The sequence below is a fragment of the Impatiens glandulifera genome, chromosome 4, assembly GCF_907164915.1.
Source record: "Impatiens glandulifera chromosome 4, dImpGla2.1, whole genome shotgun sequence".
Classification (NCBI taxonomy): Eukaryota; Viridiplantae; Streptophyta; class Magnoliopsida; order Ericales; family Balsaminaceae; genus Impatiens; species Impatiens glandulifera.
Window position 1 is genome coordinate 42,185,849 of NC_061865.1, and position 22,329 is coordinate 42,208,177.

General features: G+C 31.2%; 1 protein-coding gene across 1 annotated transcript; it reads right to left on the reverse strand.

The window, feature by feature from the left end:
• Positions 1 to 2,132: 2,132 nt before the first annotated feature.
• LOC124936256 (germin-like protein subfamily 1 member 13) lies at positions 2,133 to 3,005 on the reverse strand. The gene is made up of 3 exons (XM_047476740.1): positions 2,870 to 3,005; positions 2,644 to 2,784; positions 2,133 to 2,555 (listed from the first exon to the last, which is right to left on the reverse strand). The coding sequence occupies exons 1-3, from the start codon at positions 2,988 to 2,990 to the stop codon at positions 2,134 to 2,136; spliced, it is 684 nt and encodes a 227-aa protein (XP_047332696.1). The 5' UTR covers positions 2,991 to 3,005; the 3' UTR covers position 2,133.
• Between the last annotated feature and the right edge of the window lie 19,324 nt (positions 3,006 to 22,329).

Sequence of the window (22,329 nt, forward strand, 5' to 3'; positions counted from 1 at the left end):
AGTTAAATTAAGATTTTGAATAAATTGTATAACGTTAATTAATAAAATAATAAAATTCTATCCGTTATTAATTCTTCAGGTAAGTAAGGTTAAGAAATATATTTGGCTATTAATTATTAATTAGTTAAGGAACGTTCAAATTTTTATTTTGAAATTATTAATTAATTAAGTGAAGAACCTTAGTTAATAATTAGAAAAAGTCTTTAATTGGAGAAAGTCTATTAATTAAATTTGTTAGATATATTTTAAAATAATTCAGCTATTAATTAAGTGAGCACAAATTGTAAAATATTTTGAAATTAGTCAAGGAAGAAGGAAGGAAGAGAAAATAATTATTTTAAATCTCATTATATAAATATTTAAATATAATATTTATTTATATGATATTATATAGATTTAAAAAAAAATATGTTTGGATAATTAATATTTAATTAATTAAATATGTTAAATGTGAAACTTTATTCTTTCTTATTTAAAATTAATATACTTTTATTAATATACTTTTTTTAAATTATATTTATTAATTTAATATTTTAAAAAAAATATTATTATATTATTAAAGTTAAATTATTATCATATATTTTATTTGAATGTATTAATAATAATTTAAATTATAAAATAATTTAAAATTTTAAAAATAAATATGTATATTAATAAAAATAATATGTGAGAAAATTATTATTAGACTCAAATTTCTATTTATATAATTTATTTAATATCTATATTTTATTTTAATATTTTAGTATATTTTATTTTAATTATATATATTACATTTATAAAATTAAATAATTTATAAATTTAATAAAAATGTAAATATATTAAAAGAGACGTGTCAATTTGATAATATTATGTAAACGTGGGTAGTTTAAGTAAGAAAATGGGAGAGAAAGTGAGGGAGTGGGTAGAAATTATAAATATATATTATTATATTATTAAAATTAAATTTATTATCATATATTTATTATTTAATGTATTAGTAATAATTGCATTTATAAATAGTTAAAAAATTAAAAAATAATTAATTAAAGTAATATAGAAAATAATTAATAATAGATTTACATTTTTATTCATATAATTTATTTATTTATTTATATTTTATTTTAATTTATATTATTTAAGTTAATATTTTATTTTAATTTATATTTTTTAAGTTAATATTTTATTTTAATATTATATTTTAGTGTGTTTAATTTTAATTATAAATATAAATATTACATTTATGAAATTAAATAATTTATTAATTAAATAAAAATGTAATAAGTTTAGAGAAGGTTAATGTGAGTAGCTTAGGTCATTTGACTAATCGTGTTTATGTCGTTTCGTGTGTATATTTGTATTCGTGTCGTGTCTATACTCATGTTGTGTCCGTATCGACTCGTAACCGTGTTTCGATCGTATAAACTCATAATCGTATCGTGACCGTGTCGTCTCGTGTTTGTATCGTGTCAACTCAAGACCCGAGTGAAATAATATCGTGTCGTGTCGTTTCGTACAAATGTCGTGTTGGATCGTGTCGGTTCGTATTTATTCAACCCATTGCCCAGCTCTACAACATACCATGGCTTTCTTATAGTGGTTAACTTGAAATATTCTCACATGAATTTACATTCTCCTATTTGAACTTTCATTTTATTTAATAGAGTAGTTATGTTTTCATATTGCGAGCTTATAACTCACAATATTCAGAATTTGCACCAATACCCAATTCTATAAGAATTACAATCAATTATATATCATAGAGTTATAATCCCAAATTGATAAGGGTGCAATTTACTTATAATTCCTATTCCTTAACAGTATGATTATATATATATATATATATATATATATATATATATATATATATATATATATATATATATATATATATATAGTGTTAATTCTTATAAAAATATATATATATAGTGCAAGTATATACTATTGTGTTTATATGAATTCGTTTTGAATGTATTTTAAAAAAAAAGTGAAATAGACAGACTTGGAAAACAATAATATATTTTAACAAACATAATAACTTTATTGTATATAACTGCAAAATCAAACTTTATGCATAAATATATAGTAATTATTGTGTAAAATAAGATGTTGTAAATGATATGCTTAATTAAGTAAGTTTTTCATAGTCTCGTCCAATTAGTTATTGTTGTCCCACCAAAACTGAGATTGAAGGTAGTTGATGACGTTTTTGTCCACTTGAAAAGCCTTGGTTAAAACATCGGGAGAAATTTTGGGGTCTGATCCAAACACGGCATTTGCAATGGTAATTACTCCTGGATTTTGGCTACTCAAGGCCGCTCCAGCAACCGCCTTAGTCTTCCCCACATTTTGTTGGAAATGGATGAGTCCTTCGGGAAAGACAAAAACATCTCCCGGGTATAACGTCTTGGTAAAGAGGCGATTCTTTTGGTTAGGAAGGTTTGATGTCACAAAGCCTACGAGAAGAGTACCCTCGAAGACAACAAGAACCTCAGTAGCACGAGGGTGTGTATGTGGTGGATTCAATCCATAAGGTGCGAAATCAATACGGGCCAAAGAAATACCCAATGTGTTGAGTCCTGTAAAACAAATAAATATCACACAGAAAATTAAGTTATAAGAAAACATTGTCTAAAGAAACACTCTTGTGATGTTACAAACTAATACCTTTCAAATTATTGACATTCACAGCAGTAACATTTGAACCGAGAGGATTTGACGTATCCCCGGCCTTGTTTAGTCCAGAAAAGAAGAAATCGTTTGCATTCACGAGATTCGGGTTCTTGCAAAACTTTCCATTGATAAACACTGCCGATAAAATACAAGATATTTGTTAATACAATTAGATGAGAAGAAAATAATCAAGTATATATATATAAATATAACTACATACAAGCACCGGTTGGATCATCAATTGCGACACAAAAGTCTTGAAGAGAGCTTGGATCGGAAGCTCGGGCAAAAGTGAAAGTCAATGCGACGACGGCCACAAGAACAAGGAATTGTCCTTTCATCTTAATTCGTGTTTTGGAAAAGATATATGAAAGGAAAGAAAACTATGATGAATTGATGAATATGGGAGTGGAAGAATCATGTTATTTATAGGCATGGATGGAAGTCCTTCATGATTTCATATATATTTTATATTTTATATTATACTTTGCTTCTTCTAATTTGGATCAAAATTGGACTTGTTCTTCAACTGTCACATATATATGACACCTTTGATTTTTTTACCTATTTTATTCTTCAAAATTAACATCAGCAATGACTTTATTCATTGAAGTAGTCTTCATTGATTTTTATGTTTGGACAAAAAAACTTTAATTTATCAATAGTGATTTAGGAATTACAATATTTTAATATGAGAGGTCTTCTTTCAATAAAATTGATTTTTCTATTTCTATGAACTTAAATATGCATGTTTTTTTTAACAAAATAAAATATAAGCATGCATTTACATGTTGAGTTGAAGCAAAGTTGTCAATTTGTTTTCCTTAATTAATTTCTATTAACTATTTGAAATTTGTAAATATTTTAACCCGAATGTGTTTAATAAAACTAACACCTAAGTGATGAATATTGATGTTAATCTTGAAATTATATAAGTTTAAAAAGTAACTAATATATAAATCAAATGAAAATATTTTAATACAATATTTGATCAAATGCCAAAAAAAATAATAATTATTTATCATTACAGATTAATTAATTTTTAAGGGTTAAAATTGTTTTTTGTGTTCATATTATACTATTCAGGTTGTTAAGTCATTCATATTTTAATTTAATTATTTTAAATATAAATAATTTTAAATCGCACTTATCAAATGATATTTATTTTAAATAAGCACTTAATTATTTTTGGATGAAATGATAAGATGTATTATAAAATATTTTTTAATCTATCATCTTAATTAATTATGATCATTCTATAATATAATATAGTTTTATTTTGTAAACTTTACATGTATTTCAATACATCTGGAAGGACTTTTACATGCTATATATGTTTATGAATTGTTTATCTTGTTACCTTTCAGATAGCTAAATATGTGTTTTTTGTATTAAATTTAAATTATGACTTTGAAATGAAATTATGGTCAAACCTTGAAAAAATAAAACAGAGTTTATGTTGAAGGAAAATATAAAAAAAAAAACTTCATTAATAAGAAGATAAATAGGAGTTTATGCAAAAGGAAAATAAGATTAATAAGGGGAAGATAAGGTTAAAAGTTAAAACCAAGACATATTCAAACGCCCTATATAAATAAAGTCTTTAGGTTTGGTAGGATTAGGTTTGGACTTGAATAAATCTTGGGTATTGTATTTAATTAGTTGGTCTATTAACATTTCTTAAATAAGAGATGGAAAGTATTTTCTTTTTTAATGATCCATTTAGTCAAATCAAATAAAATTTGTTGTAGCAAAACGACAAAATCATAAATGAAAAAAAGAGTTAAAAAAGCAAGGGAAGAAAAAAAACCAAATAAAATTAATGACTCGAAAGTCTTTAAGAAGAGTAATAACTTCACATCTATTCTGAATCTAATTTTCGACATCGTTGTAATAATGACATTGTGAATATTTTTAACGACCAATTTTGGTTGTTATATGTGATTTGATTTCTTTCTACCAGATAATAAAAAAAAAACATAAGTACGGGGAAAACTCGACGGATATCATATGTGTGTTGAGGAAAACACAGTAATGAAGACAAAATCAAACTGAACATTATTACTAATAGTTCATGCAAAAAACTTAGAGAGGACAAATTAAAGGTCAATCAGTCTAAGCATCTTCAACATTAATAACATATATACCATTATTCTTTCTTTTTATTCTCATTTGAATAGCTTCAACCTATTGAATTTGTAAGTTAAGCACTTCATTAGAAATATATCGTTTTGTTTCTACATCTTTCAAGTTAGGCTAATATGTATTACATGCACTGATTGTGAAGCTATTGAAAGGTTATTTTAAGACACTCAACAATTACTTCATCTCCAATCGACCTTCTCTTTCACTCATTTGATTTAGAATCTTTCATCCTCATGTCCCATGTCAAATGAAATATGTGGTTAAATTTCTTGATTGTGGCATAATTTGATGAACCATATTTAGCCATAATATAGTGAAGCAACTTAAGTAGAATACCCAAAACGACCACGATTACAAAATATCACCAAGCTTTTCATACCGAAGATAGTCCTTGAAACTATAAGGTCCTCTAGACTATTTTTTGAAGAGAAACAAGTTCTGTCATTATATTCCCAATACGTATAATGCACTTGGAATGTAACACAATTCTCTATATCAAATATTTTGAAGTTCTTTTGGATCAACATTACTTATGTTCGTTGGTGAATATGTTACTCTAAAATATCAAATTTTGCAATTCGAGTCCACCTTCTTAAAATCAACCTAGTAGGAATCTTCATGATGTTTCTCATCATGAATATCTTTAGAATATGAGCAAATAAAATCCCACCAAAATAAAATTTCCGACAGCTTCACTCAATTTTATCAACTGTAACTATATGATGGTATCTCCTTTTGTGGGGAGGTATTTTATATTTTGTGTGTATCAACATCCTCAAACATTTCTACACCACGGTCGTGAGACATGAACCACTGCTGTTCAAAACACTTGAATACCTCAGGAGTGTAAATAGTATTTGCATCCTTTAAGATCTCAATTGGGTAGGAAAAACTTGGAACACTAATAATTGGTCTAAAATCAGATTTTAACTAATCATATTTACGTTCCTCAATGAGTTTTTTGAAGTGTTTGAAAATTTCTAAAAACTTGTGTTTATAGGAGACATACATTTTCAAAAGACAGTTCATGCTTTCACTTTTGTAGGTTGAAGTCATATATGCACAAAACATATATCGTCCATATGCTAAAGCTCACTTTTAATAATATAAAACATACTCTCAACAAACATTGTATTCAAGTGCATACTTAGTTAACATTTGATTTAAGGCTTCAAAAAATTTATATCTTCATCAAAATCATATATACGTGAAGAAAAATCATTGGAAAACTCTCTAAACTCATGAAAGACTCTGTTTAAATGTATGGCTGCATTTTAAAAAATATATCAAATACAAAGACGGTGATTTGTTTCAATTCATTTTGATGATAAGGCTTTTCCATTGTCGCGTCTTGATTAGTAAGAATAGTTGTCAGTTTTTTGTCAAACATAGTTATAGTAAATGTCTCAAACAACCATTCAAAAGTCAAATCAGTTTCATCATATGATAAAGTAGTACAAAAAATAATAGATTGTTTGTGATGATACCTACAAACATCACAATTGGACGACCTTCGTTATTCTTCCTGTAGGTCGTGTCAAAACAAACATCTTTAAAGTATTCATAATCGGCTCTCATTTTAGCATCCGTCTAGAAAGTATTTGTTATTAAATCGTCCGAATCAAGTTGAATAGCATGATAAAAATTGGGATCATCAAATTGCATTTTCTACAATTATTCTAAGACATCCCCAATCATACAAACTCTAGTTCTTTTGGATCGCAAGTAGTTTTTGTAATCTTCAAGATAAACTCTAAATTGTCCCTCCCGCCAAATTGTTTTGCCATAAGAGCATGTTATGCCTTTTGAGGGATTCCCACATCAGATACCATCTCAATTTTCAAGTTGGCATATGTAGAAATATTCATATGGAATTTATAAAGGTGAGATTTCTTTGGACTTGCAAGAGAATGACTATGCTCACTAAGAAAATTCACTACTTTAAACACTCCATTATCTGTCTTTTTATCTTCATTTTTCCTCACAACCGAACCTTGTTTCAGAACGACTATATTTGACATAAATATGTCTTTTGTCTTTTTCCCTTTGACCATGTGCACTATAAAAAAAAATTACTATCTAGTATTGAACATGATTTATCATTGTGATTTGAACTGTGTCTTATACTAAATCTAATTATTTTTGAGTATGTTAAATAGAATTCATAGGCATCTTCTTCTATCTTAAATTCTCTACCGATATGTGGATTCAGTTCTGGTGAAATATTGTCCAAATTTTGACTATTTTAATCAAAATTTAATTGACGATGACAACTCGTAGATTTTATATCATGGAAAAAACAAAATATTGGTGAAGTTGAAAAAAATAAAGTTTCTTATAAAATGAAGGCTGCAACCATGAAAAAAAATGCAGATTATGTTATTATTGATCAATACAAGTGAAGAGTGCTTCACTTGTATTTACATTGTCAATAGAAGTGAAAAGTGCTTCACCTGAGAGCGCGCTTCACTATAAACAGAAAACAACTTATAGTATTAAAGAAATAGTAAACCTCTCATTATTATCGTTGTTGTTGTTTCGTTCCTGAATATTAACAAAAATAGAATTTTTTTAGTTGTCAAAAAACAAAACAAAACATTTCGTTCCATCCAGATTTTTTTAAAACATACCATTGTCATCCCGTAATCGTGAAGTAATGGTTTACGGAGGAGTTTGTTCCCTGTGATGAATCATGAAATATGTTTCCGACAAAAATAAGTAAACTTTCGCTTCGCCGGAGCTTGTTTCGGAAAATCGCATCACTTTTAAAGTGCCCTAATATTGACTAGTGTATTCAATGCATGACTTAGTGATTACCTAAATACTTTGATCCTTTCGTTTGCGTGGTTAACTTTTGATCAAAACATTTTCAACATGTTAAGACTTGAGAAGAGATTTTGATTGTTTCGGAGAAGATTGATTTTATTCACCTAATTTTCTCAACATAATAGGTCATTAAAAATAAATTCTTAATTTAATTCAATTGATCACTCATAATTGGTCATCTTACCACCAGATTTTTGTAGCTCAAAACTGAATTTGAACCTTTTAAAGCAAACGGTTGCCTTTGGATGATTATTTTAGAATTTTGTATGTTTATGTGGAGGTCCCTATGATTATTTTTTATATTAAGAATTTGCACCATTAAAAGTTGAGGAACACAAAAGGTTTATAAGATTCTCTAAGATTGTAAGCTTCATATCGTGTTAAAGACGATGTTCAAAGGAGAAACGTTAAAGTTTATCGGCGATTAAATCTATAGACAAATCATGACTGGAGTTAAGTGTTCGATTCAATCACGACTTCGCTTTTTTGAGTTAATATAATTTTTTTCTAGAATCACTAAATTAATTTTAGTTTTACAGATTTATTACATGTTCTTCCTCAATATCAATGTTAACAAAATTCTTTTCTCACCGAAAGGCTCTACCTCATATACATTAAAATCAAAACATGATGAAATGAAGTTTTTGGATTACAAGAATGGATCAAATATTTAAAGAAGGAAATAAAATATTTACAAATCATTTGAATAAATCAATATATTATTTGATTGATTTTTCCTTATACATATTATGTAATTAATATATTCTTATACGCCCCGCAAAATTAACGTGTTGTCAACTATAGAAAGTTTTGAACAAAGATTCTAGAAACAAGCTCGAGCCAATGACTTTGTTAATAGATCTACTAACTGATCTTGAGTATTGACATATGACACAAAGATGTGACCTTTGGAGGCAAGATCACGAACAAAATGAAGGTCAATAGCAATGTGCTTCATGCGGGAGTGCTGAACCAGATTGAAGGCGAGTCGAGTGGCACCCATGTTGTCACACAAAATCCGTGACGTGGGAAGCAAACAAATTCCAAGTTCGGCAAAGAGATGATGAACCCAACAAACTTTAGAAGTTGTAGTGTCCGAGGCCTTATACTCAGCCTCGATAGAAGAGCGAGCAACCCCACGTTGTTTTTCTGACCACCACAAGATAAAATTAAACCCAAGAAAGACAACATTTGCGGATGTTGATTTCTCATCAACAAAGTCACTGCCGAAGTCAGAGTCAGAGAAGGCGATGAGATTGAGGGAGAAGGAGCGATAGAGAAGAAGCCCAAGATGTAGAGTAGCTTTCAGATACTTGAATAACCTCTTAACAACATCTCAATGTGAGGCGAGAGGCGAGACCATGTGTTGAGTAAGTTTGTTCACTGTGAAGACTAGGGATGGAAATGGGGCAGTTTGGGATGGGGAATGTATTTACCATCTCGTCCCGTTTTTATTTCGGGAATTTTTTTAATATCATCCTCGTCCCGTTCGGTTTTAGGGAATCCCCGCAGGGTACCGTTTATAAAATATTTTTTAAAAAAAAATATACAATAAAATTATATAAACGAATTTTTAATATAATATATATTGAAATTTTATATTATTATAAAAAAAATTACAACTCTTATAAAATATAGTGAATAAATAAATATATTGGTAATTTTATATATTTAATTGTGTTTATAGTATTCGGGGTAGAATCGAGGTGAGATCGTGGCGGGTCAGGGCGGGAGAAACAAATACCATACTCCTCCCATCCATGTTCAGTTTCGGAGAAAAACTTTCCCAAACGGGGTAATTCGATTCGGTTACAACGAAGCAGTTTCAGATTGTCATCCTTAGTGAAGACAATATCAGAGCAAGTAAGAGTGAGGTAAACTATCAATAGCACTACGATATTAAGTAGCATAAGATAAACCAAAGATGATAGTCTCTTTGGTTAACATGGGGGTAGAAACAAGTTTAGCACCATCCAAATTGAAGTAGTATAAGAGGTCCAATTATATTTGTGTTGAGACCAGAATAGATCATTCTTGAACTTAATAACTTCAACACCTAGGAAGTACGTCAATGGACCAAGATTCTAGACCAAAAAGGATTTCAACTGATCAGTTGTTATAGTCATGATGAGTTTAGTAGAGAAGTTGGTGATAATAAGATCATCAACATAGACAAGTACAAAGAGGCGAACTCGGAGAAGAAAATTTACCTTAGATTGAAGAAAGCCAAAGGTTAATAAGGAGAAACTCAAAGTTGTGTACCATGATCTTTGTGCCTGACGAAGACCATACCGAGTACAACGTAAAAGGCATACACGTGAAGGAGCAACAAGGTCCTTGAAGCTAAAGGTTGTTGCATGTATACGGGAACCTTCAATGTCCCATGTAAGAAGGAATTATTGACATTGAGTTGATGCAGAGGCCAATCATACTAAAGAGCAAGAGCCAGAATAATGCAAATTATTGCAGGTTTAATCACAGGGTTAAACGTTTCACGAAAGTCAACTCCAGGACGCTGATGGAAGCCTTTTGCAACCAGGTGAGCCTTGTATTTATCAATTGAACAACCGGGTTTACGTTTGATAAAAAATACCAATTTTCTTCATACGATATTGCAACCATGAGGTGGGGAGACCAGATCCCATGTGCCAAAGCACTGAAGAGCAGTAAGTTCCTTAGTCATAGCCGAGCGCCATAATGGAATCGCAAAATCCTGAGCAACAATATATGGCGCATTCTCAGAAGGTAGGGGATTGGTGACAGCGAAGAAGTGCTTAGGTTTGTGAATATTATTAAGGCCTCTAGTGAGCATAGGGTGAGTGCGTTGGTTCTTAATTAAAGGGGCAGACATCGGAGCTGACTCAGATGAGATAGGACTTGGATCACCTATAGGGGTTAACAAACCCGATACTAGAGTCATACCAGTTGATTGTCGAGGAGTCAAATCGATAGAGTGAATAGAGTCGACTGCTCAAGAAGACTAGTGTGTTGTATTGACAAGTTGGGTGAGGATACAGGAAATGAGTCCTCAATAAACTACACATAACAAGAGAGATAAAGACGACACGACTAAATATCAAGACACTTTTAGGCATTTTGTGTGGTCGAGTACCCCACGAATACACATGGAGTTGATGGCGTTCTAAGTTTCTCCGGAAGATACGGGCAAAGCTATGGAAAATATAGGCAACTAAATACATGAAGTTTAGCATAATTCGGTACAGCTCCTAACAGCAACTGAAACAGACTTTTCTTGGATAGCAAGGATGTGGGCATATGATTGATCAAATACACAACATTTTGAATAACATAAGACCAGTAAGACAGTGGTAGAGAATCAAAATGTAATAGTGCATGGCTGACTTCTAATACATGTTGATTACGACGTTCAACCATCTCATTTTGTTGAGGAGTGTGAGGGATAGTGGTAAGCCAAAAGATACCACAAGTCAACAAATAGGATTATAAAGTAACAAATTCGCCACCATTATGTAACGAATATAATTGCTCAATCCCTCGATGTACCTGTAACAGAAGAGTTGAAAGATGTACCTGGGAGTAAACCTAGAAGAAGCGGCGAGACTGAAAGGGAGAACAAGAAGCGGCGAGACTGAAAGGGAGAACGGCTGTGTAACAAATGAAACCTAAACCTAATGTTAATATATTATATAAATATAAAATAGTCCCTGAAGTTATGATAAAATTAAATAAAGTTATTATTCTTTTAATTAAAAACAAAAGCTATCAGATTACAAAGCTATTTATATAACTTTGATCCATGAGTGTAAGATTGGCTAATTTTTTCTATGAAGTTACATTTTCATCTCACCTTGTGTCTTCTTGGTTTCTTCCTTCTTCTTGCAACTCTTCTTACTGTCTTCTCATCCCCTTCTACATTTCAGAGTTTAATGAACACTATATATAAGCCTTATCTTCGAAAATTTATATTAGTGTTCTTTGATGATATATTGATTTATAGTATAACATGGCATGATCATCTAATGCACTTAAAAATAGTTTTTGATACCTTAAAACATCATAATCTGTTTTTAAAGAGATCTAAAGGTACATTTGCATGTAAAAAGATAGACTATTTGGGACATATTATTTCTGCTCAAGGAGTTGAGGCTGATCCTGATAAGATAAGTGCTATGCAAAATTGGCCTATACCATCTACGCTCAAACTTTTAAGAGGCTTTTTAGGTCTAACAGGGTACTATAGAAGATTTATTTGTAATTATGGTCTTATAGCTAAACCTTTAGTGAATTTATTAAAGAAAGACAGTTTTAAATGGACCAACGAATCAGAAATAGCTTTTACAAATCTTAAAAATGCCATGTGTTCACCCCCAGTTCTAGGACTCCCAGATTTTAAAGAGACATTTATAGTAGAAACTGACGCAAGTAATGTAGGCATGGGTGCAGTTCTCATACAAAAAAATAGACCAATTGCTTACATTAGCAAAGCTTTAGCTCATTCTAACAAACTATTACCTACATACGAAAAAGAGCTACTAGCTTTAATATTTGCAGTTAAAAAATGGAAGTCCTATCTACAATTTAAACCTTTCATCATAAAAACAGATCATGAGCCCCTTAAATACCTTTTAGAACAAAGAATTCATACAATTAGTCAAGAAAAGTGGCTCTACAAATTATTAGGATTTGATTTTACAGTTATGTACAAGAAAGGAAAGGAAAACATAGTGGCAGATGCCCTCTCAAGAAGAGAAGGGCAATTGTGGGCTTTCTCTATATACCAATCTCCTATTATTGACCAAATTACAGAATCATGGACAACTGACATAAATATGCAAGGGATAATTTTAGACTTAAAAAACAATCCAAATTCTCATCCAGATTTTACCTACCTAGACAACCAACTTAGAAGAAATGGCAAATTGGTAGTTGGTTACAATAAAAGATTAAGACAGGAATTAATTGAGTCTATGCATTCTTCCCCCGTGGGAGGACATTCTGGAGTGCTTGCAACTTCCAAAAGAATGCAATTGGCATATTTTTGGAAAGGAATGTTAAAAGATATAAGAGAATTTATTCGAAATTGCAATATTTGTCAAATCAATAAAACTAGTAATACACTCCCTAATGGTCTTTTGCAACCTCTTCCTATTCCTAATCTTATTTGGACTGAAATATCTATGGATTTTATAGAAGGATTACCTAAATCTCAAGGCAAAACTGTTATATTTGTAGTTGTTGATAGACTTTCAAAAATGGCACATTTTATGCCAATTAAACATCCTTATTCTGCCCAAACAATTGCTACTGTTTTTCTTGATTCGATTTTCAGGTTACATGGAATGCCTCAAGTCATTATAAGCGATAGAGATAAAGTGTTTTTAAGTTCATTTTGGAAAGCATTCTTAAAACTACAAGGAATTACTCAAGCTTTATCTACAGCCTATCATCCACAAACAGACGGACAAACGGAAATCATTAACAAATGTTTAGAGACATATCTTAGATGTATGGTGGGACAACAACCAAATTCGTGGGTTAAATGGTTACCTTTATCGGAATGGTGGTACAACACAAATTTCCATTCAGCAATTGGTGTATCTCCATTTGAACTGGTATATGGTCACCCTCCTCCCGTTCATGTACCATACTTAGCAGGGGACTCCACTAACGAAAATGTAGACAGAAGCCTGCAAGCACGAGAAAAAGCAATTAGTTTAGCCAAGTTTCATCTCTTAAGAGCACAAAATAGGATGAAACAAAACTATGATAAAAAACACAAATTTGCAGTACTGGAAGTAGGAGAAAAAGTATACCTGAAAGCTCATCCATATCGACAGCTTACAATGACTCAGGAACGGCATCACAAACTTCGACCTAAATTTTATGGTCCATTCAAGATCATTGACAAGGTTGGTCAGGTAGCATATCGAATTGAACTTCCACCCAATGCCAAAATTCACAACGTATTTCATATCTCGCAATTGAAGAAACAAATCGGGAATAATCTCACGACTCCAGATCTATCAGACATAAACGATTCTACACATATACCGACAGCAATATTAGATGAAAGATTTACTTTGAGAAACGGAGAGACAATTCACCAAATACTAGTTCAAAAAAGCGACAACGAACCTGATAATGCTTGCTGGGAAGATGCGGACCAGATTGCGACAGATTATCCAGATCTTAGTTGGAAAACCAAAGGGAGACGAAGAAGGCGCCGTGGTCGTCCGCCTTCAAATGGAGGGAGTATTGTAACGAATATAATTGCTCAATCCCTCGATGTACCTGTAACAGAAGAGTTGAAAGATGTACCTGGGAGTAAACCTAGAAGAAGCGGCGAGACTGAAAGGGAGAACAAGAAGCGGCGAGACTGAAAGGGAGAACGGCTGTGTAACAAATGAAACCTAAACCTAATGTTAATATATTATATAAATATAAAATAGTCCCTGAAGTTATGATAAAATTAAATAAAGTTATTATTCTTTTAATTAAAAACAAAAGCTATCAGATTACAAAGCTATTTATATAACTTTGATCCATGAGTGTAAGATTGGCTAATTTTTTCTATGAAGTTACATTTTCATCTCACCTTGTGTCTTCTTGGTTTCTTCCTTCTTCTTGCAACTCTTCTTACTGTCTTCTCATCCCCTTCTTTCAATTCTCCAAATATTCCCTAGTATCGTCACACATTATCAGAAAACAAATTTTTAATAGGATGCCCAAACTGTTTTTTCCACAAGTAAACAGAACTGAGGAAAAATAGAGGCAACTTGAGACTTCACATTTAATGGATAAACCCAACAATAACGTGTAAATGAATCCACAAGAAGTAAGAAGTATTTAGAATAATCCGTAGATGTGACAGAAGTAGGACCCCAAACATCAGCATAAAAATGTAGAGGATGCATAACATTAAATGAAGAAGTACAAAACGGTAAAAAGTGCGATTTACTCAACTAGAAAGGCACACAATTGTGTTTGTCTGACATCATGGACTTATTCAAAACTAGTAAATCAAAATTATTAATAATTAAATTTCTAGTATTCGTAAGGATGGACAAGTCAGGTATGACAATGGGATGATGAGGCCTGAATTCCAATAAAAGCAGACACTATGGGTGGAGAAGAAGCAAGAACTGGTGGAACCAAGTGATAAACACGGTCTTGACAGGGACCTTTAACAAGTTGTGCTATTGTGAATAGATCCTTGATAACATAATAAGACGGAAAAAATTTCATAGAAACGTTATTAGCTGTAGTAAATTTACTAACTGATAGTAAATTCTTTTTGCCGAAGGCACACATAAGACATCGTCTATGATAAAAGAATGTGTAGAAAAACTAAGTACTGATTTTCAGTGTGAGAAATATGAATATTTGTACCATCTGCAATATGGACCTCATCAGTACTGTCGTATTTGGAGTGAATCGACGTGTTATGGAGGTCGGAGGTCAAATTATGTGAGGCGCCAAAATCTACTAGCCATGGGTTTGCATGCGATGATGAATTCAGAGAAGCATAATTAGTCGAGACATGTACACGACAATAGGTAGGAGCATCGTGACCAACAAAACCACACAATTGATTATTTGAAGGATACCTGACTTTGGTTCACGACTAAAATTGTTGTTATGGTTCTGGTTAGAACTATATGAATGCTCACGATTGGAACTACTACTAGAATTGTGTGTGGTGGTTAGAATTGTTGTTATAGGAACCACCATGATGGAAACCACGTACTGAACTTAATGAGCTATGATGAGAGGCGGTTGTATTGGTCGTGGCAAGGAGAGAATGCTGGGAGTTCTCTTGCATCTTGAGGGTCTGATCATGAGCGAATAGGAGGTCATGTAGTTCCTCATAACATAAAGGGGTCTCGCGGGTATGGATCGGCCCAACGATTGTGACATACTTCGGCATAATCTATTGATGACAAAAAGTGTGAGATCATCTATGCTCATAGGTTTGTCAATAAGAGTCAATTCATCATCTTTGGCTTCATGTAATGAAGATAGGGGTGTTTAACCGGTCGGTTAACCAGTTAACCAGTTAAATGGTTCCGGTTAATACCGGTTTTGGCTTTTATTTTACAAACCGGTTAACCGACCGTTAATGGTATCAGTTTTACCGGTTCTAGTTTTACCGGTTTTGGTCGGTTCTGGCCGGTTACCCGGGTTTAACCATGAACCGATAATTCAAGTTTTTCAAATTAAGTAATAAATTTATAAAATATATATTTTTTTAAATTATTGTTTGCACTTTCCTATTATACTATTCTCCATCCTTTTTTATCTCTATTATAATATATTATATTATTATTATATATTATATTATAATAATATATTTTATTGATATATTTAGGAATATGTTATAATGTATAATTTTATTTTAACAATATAATATATTTTATAGTTATTCTGTTAGGTTTTTATATGTTCATTGAGAAAATTCAAATTCATTATGTCGATTAGTCTTTCACCAACCAAGTATAAGAGAATATGATAGAATCCCCTTCTCAACCGATAGAACGGGAAGTAGAATCGGTAAATTATAATTTATAACTTTGATTTTAGGTGTTTCCGTATTGAACGTGTTGAAGAGAAAGTTAAAACATGAAGTGAAGGTTGAACTTTGAAGACATCAAGTTTTAATTTGCTTAACTATTTTGATTTTGTTAATTTATGATTCCTAAAATAAATTTCACATGTTTTAATAAAATTATTTCAATTTGTTTTTAATTTATTTTTGTAAAATTTTATATAGATTGTAATGTTTTTTAAAAATTATTCTATAAAAATTATTTATAAAATAACTAATACAAATTATAAAATATAAAAATATATAATTAAATTATTACCGGTTTACCGGTTAAACCGTTAGAAAAATAGGGAAACCGAAAACTGAACTGTTTAACCGGTAAAATACCGATTAACTGGAACCACTAGAACCGGTTAACCAATAAACCGTTAACATGTAACCGGTTAACTGTCGGTTCGGTTGGGTTACTGGTTTTCCGATTTTTTTACACAGCCCTAAATGAAGATAATGGGTGATGGTGCGATCATTAATCTCCACCCGATATAGGTCACTCTTTAACTAGTTGACACGTGTTTGCGAATAACCCGCACAAAGACGAGTGAGGATACTCCATGCATCGCACGTTGATGTATCGAACAAGACGAGGGGAAAGATTTATGCCGAGAGGGAACCAAAAACAGCCACAAGTAGAAGGTTATCTTGGCGTATATAGTGCATGACATCCACTGCATTAGAGTCATCAGCACATGGGGTTGGTTTTTGTAAGAAACCATCCATGTACCCTAGTACGTCATGTCTGGTGAGGAGAGCAATAATATATGCCCTCCATGAAGAGTAATTATGATGCATCAGTTTGATATGTAGACGGTGGTGATCGGCGCAGTGGTGGTGGTTGTCGACTGTTATGATATTGATTTATTCCTTATATATATTATGGAATTGATATATTCCTTATAAAACTTAGTATTTCCTAAATGAAATCTACACTAGTTTTATCAAACGATCGATCATTTCTGGTAGACGGAGTCGCCAAAGAAGACTCTATTTGGACGACCCTTATAGAAGCATAGCAACTAACCTCGTCATACGGAAATATCCTAAAATAATTTAAGATCGGGTGGGGTCGCACTTTTTACTCGTATCTCCGTCGATGACAATAGGCAATCCATTCTCAGATATTTTGCTTTCTTTGAGCTCACTTCTTCTTCGCCTCTCATGACCTATAAGATCCCGACATTACTATGGGTCGCGATAGAAGCGGGTTTGGGTTAGGACATTGTTCGGTACTATTTGAAGAAGGAGAGAGGTCTCCTAAAGTTAATAGTGAATCGTGAAGCGATTCTCTAGCTCTTACTCTCATTTTGTTCTTTCTCTCATTTTAATTGGTGGTTTAATTTTTATGTCAATTTATTTTGAATTTCCAGCTATAATATTTTTTTATTTAGTGGTTGAGAAGTTTCTGAAAATAAAAACTTTATATGTTAGTGATTAAACATTTTATTATAATAATGTTTATGGGTTGTTAGGTGTTATAATTATTGAATACAAATCTTTATGTTTTTGTTAGAGTGTTTATCAAATTTGTTTGTTTATAACTTCAATCATGCATAATACAATATATCCTATGTGTTTACAATAATTAAATTAATATTCAAAACAACAAGTTTTCTATGTTCTCTCCACTCAAGAGCTATTGTATATCATTGAAAGTGGAGAAGAAGATTGAGCCATTGAGCCAGGCTTAATTTGGTAACACAAACACTTCGAAATTCTCAGCACGTTGTCTACAAAATTTTAAAAACCCAGTAAACATACAAACATAAAGAAATAAGAAATGCATAGGAGAAGCAAACAATCATTAATTAGGCTAATCCGGAATAGGGAACAGTTATTCTTGGTCGGGCTCTTAAATTTTTTTGTCACATTGTTGTCTCATCATCCCATCCCATATGAGGCTATTGACTTAATTTTTTACATTTTATTTTTATCTATATGACTAATTGTTGTGCAATCATAGACAAGGGCGAATTCATCTTTTTCCCTTAAAATGTAAATATTATAGATACATGGATCTCGTGCATTTATACATGTAAAAATATAAACAAAATATTATTTATATATAAATATTTTAAATAAAAATAATATTATTCAAATATTTGAATTAGTTTTAATTTGTAAAATTAAATTTAATCCAAATTTAATGTTTATTTATATTTTTTAAATTCATGGATTGCCGAGTCGAGAGATGTGATTAATTTGGATATACATGTGAGAGTAAATGGATACTTGAGTCGGATTGTGAGTTGACACGACCATAAACTTAAAATTGTTAAAAATAAAATTAAAAATGTTATATGTGTGTTTCGAATTTGCAACCTAACCAAATAAGTACAACATTTTAATCAAATGTGATTGAGATGTGGTTTGTTGAAGAATAATAGACAAGTAACCATAGAAAGTGGTTAAAAAATATGAATCAAATATTTGATTGGCCAAAGTGTGAGGTCTCAATGTTAAATGTCAATTGAGATTGGTGGTTTTTTTCTTAGGGATAAAAGACGTATTAAAGTGTTATTAAGATGTGCTTTGTCGATAGATAAGAGATCGGTAATAAATGATCGTGAGGTCACGATATTAGAGGTTGATTAAAATTGGTGGTTGGTTTGCTGAAGTATATGAATTGTGTGAAACTGTGATTGAGATTGGTAGTTAGTTTTCTAAAAAAAAGATATAATACATGCAAACCAATCATATAAATGGACAACATTCAACATTCATTAGGTAAGAAGAAAAATAGTTTTAAAAAAATTATGAAACATTTAATTTTGGAATAAATTATCAATCAAATCAAAGTTTTACTTTAATCTAATATTTTTTTATTGGTGTATACTTTGAAAAATAATAATATTAAAAAAATCATCTAATTAATTAATTTAAATTTTTTTATATTTATAAAATTTTAATTATTTAATATCCATAATGAGTAATAATTGACATTTATAAAAAAAATAATAATAAATTGAATTTAATAAATTGTTTAAAAATAAATTAATTAATATAATAGTTAAAAAATATAAAAATCCTAATAATATATATGAGAAAAGAATACTACGATTAACATTAGCGGAAGCATACCTGTACTCGTCATCTCTTTCCTTATATTTGAAAGATTCTTTAGTTTTCTCTTCCTTTAGAAGTGGAATGGATCTTCCAATTGATGAGTACGTCAAATTTGTTTTCTCTCTCTGTTGATGGGGACGCAAAGAGGAAATTGAATCGTACATCAATTGGGGACCATACCGTTACAAAATAACCATAGTGTTAGTTATTTTGGTTTAAACATTTCTAATTTAGCCCCTTCATAAAATTAGAAAGTTCACTTAGGTATCCTCACTTTATATTCATGACAAATACACCCATAAGCCTATAAACTTGATTTCTAATTAGATCACATTATTTTGGCTTAATTAAAAGATGACATTTGCACAATTATTTATTATAATAGTGACCCATAAATTCCAACAATCTCCCACTGGATCACGTATTACAAAAATAAATGTAACAATTATAATGCGCCCGAAGTTTTGTGTCATCTCATTCATATGTTGTATAAACAATTTTATCAATTAACTATATCAATATAGGACCAAAGAGTTCGTCGTTGTATTTATTCACAACTAGACCCAACAATGATCACATAAATCAATACAATTAACTAACAAATCATATCATGAATGTGAGGAATGAAAATTCCATGCACGGTGATCTTTTCATGTCAATTTTCAATTGGTCCTACTTAAGTGAGATCAAACTTTTAACATTATTGTACAAAATATCTTTAAACATTATCAAAACTGAAAAAATAAAACATAAGTGTATACACAAATACTTTAAAGTCATAGAACAACAATGTAATATAAACTCCCACTTAAACTAAAGATCCTCAAATACTAAAATACCCATGTGAGCAGTGTGCTCATGAAAGACCTTGGGTACCAAGCCTTTTGTAAGAGGATCTGCTAACATGGAGTTTGTTCCTATATGTTCTATGCTTAATTGTCTATTTTGTACCCTTTCTTTAACAACAAGGAATTTAATGTCAATAAATTTTGACTTTGTTGTACTCCTGTTGTTATTGGAATATAATACGGTCGATCTGTTGTCACAGTACAGTTTTAGTGGTCTTTCAATTCCTTCCATAATACGCAGCCCTGTGACAAAATTTCTTAGCCATAAACCATGATTTGATGCCTCATAACATGCTATGAATTCAGCTGCCATGGTAGAAGAAGCTACTAGAGTTTGTTTAGCACTCTTCCAGGATATAGCTCCTCCAGTTAACAGATAAACATAGCCTGAAGTCGATCTTCTACTATCTTGGCATCCCGCAAAATCAGAATCAGAATACCCAATGATCTCAAACTTATTTGACCTCTGATATATGAGCATGCAATCTCTTGTTTTCTTTAAATATCTCATAACCCTTTTGGCTGCTTTCCAATGATCTAATCCTGCGTTACTAAGATATCTGCCTAAAACTCCAACAATATACGCAATATCAGGACGCGTACATACTTGAGCATACATCAAACTCCCAATAACCGAAGCATAGGGAATTGATTTCATTTCTTCAATTTGAAGATTTCCTTTTGGACATTGATTGAGACTAAATTTGTCTCCTTTAGCGACAGGGGTATCTAAAGGTTTACTATCAAACATTCCATACCTTTTAAGCACTGTATCAATATAGTTTCTTTGAGATAACCCAAGGATACCTCGAGAACGGTCTCGATGTATTTGGATTCCTAATACAAAAGAAGCTTCGCCATGATCTTTCATCTCAAAATTCTTTGATAAAAAACTCTTGGTTTCATACAATATGCTTAAATCATTTGTGGCAAGTAGTATGTCATCAACATACAAAATCAAAAAAATATGCTTACTCCCAACAAATTTCTGATACACACATTCATCAACGACATTTACCTCGAAACCAAATGAGATAATAATTTGATGAAATTTTTGATACCATTGACGAGAAGCTTGTTTGATCCCATAAATGGATTTTCTCAATTTACATACCATATGCTTTGAGTCTTCTGACACAAAGTTTTCTAGTTGCACCATATATATTGTTTCTTCAATGTCTCCATTGAGAAACGCTGTCTTGACATCCATTTGGTGAAGCTCCATATCAAACTGTGCAACAAATGCCATGATTGTCCTAAAAGAGTCCTTCGATGAAACTGGAGAAAATGTCTCTTTAAAGTCAATCCCTTCCTTCTGAGAATAACCTTTTGCTACAAGACGAGCCTTATATTTGTTAACATTACCCTCTGAATCCCGTTTGGTTTTAAAAATCCATTTACAACCAATAGGTTTCTTTCCTTCTGGTAACGTGACAAGTTCCCAAACTTTATTATCTTGCATAGATTTATACTCTTCGTTCATTGCACAAATCCACTTTTCAGAATTAGTATCCTTCATAGCATGTTGGAAGCTGATAGGGTCATCTTCCATTATACTATCACTATCCTCATTTTCTTGAAGAAAAACTATATAATCATTTGATATAGCAGTTCTCCTTTCTCTAGTGGATCGTCTTAAAAGCACTTGATCTTGAGGTTGTTGAGTTTGTTCTTCATGAGTTTGTTCAACAATTTCTTGTTGCTCTTGATTTTGAACTTGATCATTAATATGAATAATATCCATATCAATGTCAAAATCATTTGGGATATGAATCAAGTCTTCCTCAATAGGAATTGTTGAATCCAAATTATCTTCAAAGACAAAGTTATTTCTCCCATCAAACTCAATATCCTCAAAAAATATTGCAGTTCCCGTCTCAAAAATTGTTTTTAACTTGGGATCATAAAATTTATATCCCCTTGATCGTTCAGAGTACCCAATAAAATAACTGCTAACTGTTTTGGGATCAAATTTTCTTTCATTCGGCCTATAAGGCCTTGCCTCAGCAGGACATCCCCAAACATGAAAATGCTTTAAACTAGGTTTACGACTAGTCCAAAGTTCATAAGGTGTTTTAGCAGTTGCTTTACTTGGTACTTGATTCCACATTCAAGGTTTCATTATAAGAAGCAACTGTTTCGAGCAAATAAAGATTATCATAAGCTATAAGTGAACCAGTTCCAACAACTTTAGAATTAATAGATAAAGTTAAA

Coding starts and splice junctions, on each gene's coding strand:
- LOC124936256 (XM_047476740.1), bottom strand. CDS start 2,990: ATGAAAGGACAATTCCTTGTTCTTGTGGCCGTCGTCGCATTGACTTTC. Junction 2,785..2,869: donor TGATGATCCAACCGGTGCTT/GTATGTAGTTAT, acceptor TTTTATCGGCAG/TGTTTATCAATGGAAAGTTT. Junction 2,556..2,643: donor GAATGTCAATAATTTGAAAG/GTATTAGTTTGT, acceptor TTTGTTTTACAG/GACTCAACACATTGGGTATT.